General features: G+C 57.9%; 1 protein-coding gene across 1 annotated transcript; it reads right to left on the minus strand.

The window, feature by feature from the left end:
* SDRG_15131 (hypothetical protein) lies at positions 1-938 on the minus strand (the record flags this gene model as incomplete). The annotated part of the gene is made up of 1 exon (XM_008621295.1): positions 1-938. The coding sequence occupies one exon, from the start codon at positions 936-938 to the stop codon at positions 12-14; it is 927 nt and encodes a 308-aa protein (XP_008619517.1). The 3' UTR covers positions 1-11.
* Positions 939-974: the final 36 nt, after the last annotated feature.

Genomic DNA, 974 nt, shown 5'->3' on the forward strand with positions numbered 1-974 from the left:
GACGCAAAACGTTATTTGATGCCTTTGACGTAGTACCCTCGGTGCTCGAGGACCCAGTGGGGGTGGGTGGTCGGTAGCCTATGGCTCCGATCGGGCGCGTCAAAATCTTCCTGGCACAACCAATATTCGTGGTCACGAATGCGGTCCACCGCCACGTCCTTGATCTGCAAGAGCAAGCTCAGCGGGACGTACGCCGTGTCATCATCGCGCACATCGACTGCGTCCGTCCAAAAGTAGACCCCGAGAATCGACCGGAGCGGGCTTTTGGCGTCGATTCTCTGTTTGCGCAAGCCGACGCTGTACAAGCAGCGCTCGACCCAGCGACGGTACAGACTAAACCATCGACTGCGCATGAGCAAGATGACACATAACCACAGAAGCGCGAGAAACAGATGACTGTGCATCCATCTCAGCCACGGCGTCGACGCCCACAGTCGCATCATATACGCCAACAGAATCGCCCAGAGCGACAGCGGAAGCAAGGCCAGCAGCACGACAGCAACCGCGTACCCCACAAAATGCACAGTGAGGCCGGGAAAAAGATCGAGAAACGCTAGAGCAAAGAAAACCCACGCATACGACAGTAGCCGCACGACTTCAGTCATGTCGGAAAGGTGCCCGACCGGGTTGATGCTGCAGATATACGCCGGGTCGTCGGCCACGGACGTCGTGTTGACCCAGCCGCACTTGCAATGACTTGCGCCAAGGTGCCACGCCACAAGCCCGAGAAACCCGGTCGCACACATGGTCGAGCGCTCGCGCATCCACACGCGCGTACTGAGGTTGGCGCGGTACGTGCTGAAGCGCAGCTGTGCGACGTTCTCGTTGGTTGTCGCCCGAGCGCCGACCCAGCGCGAGGTCCGCCACGTAAAAATCACAATCCAAAGTAGAAAAAAGACGTAACCAAGTAGCGAGATGAGCGCAATGAAGTTGAGCATGATGGCTTCGCTGCCATTGGACGACGTGACGACCAA

Source organism: Saprolegnia diclina, assembly GCF_000281045.1.
Source record: "Saprolegnia diclina VS20 unplaced genomic scaffold supercont1.85, whole genome shotgun sequence".
NCBI lineage: Eukaryota > Oomycota > Saprolegniomycetes > Saprolegniales > Saprolegniaceae > Saprolegnia > Saprolegnia diclina.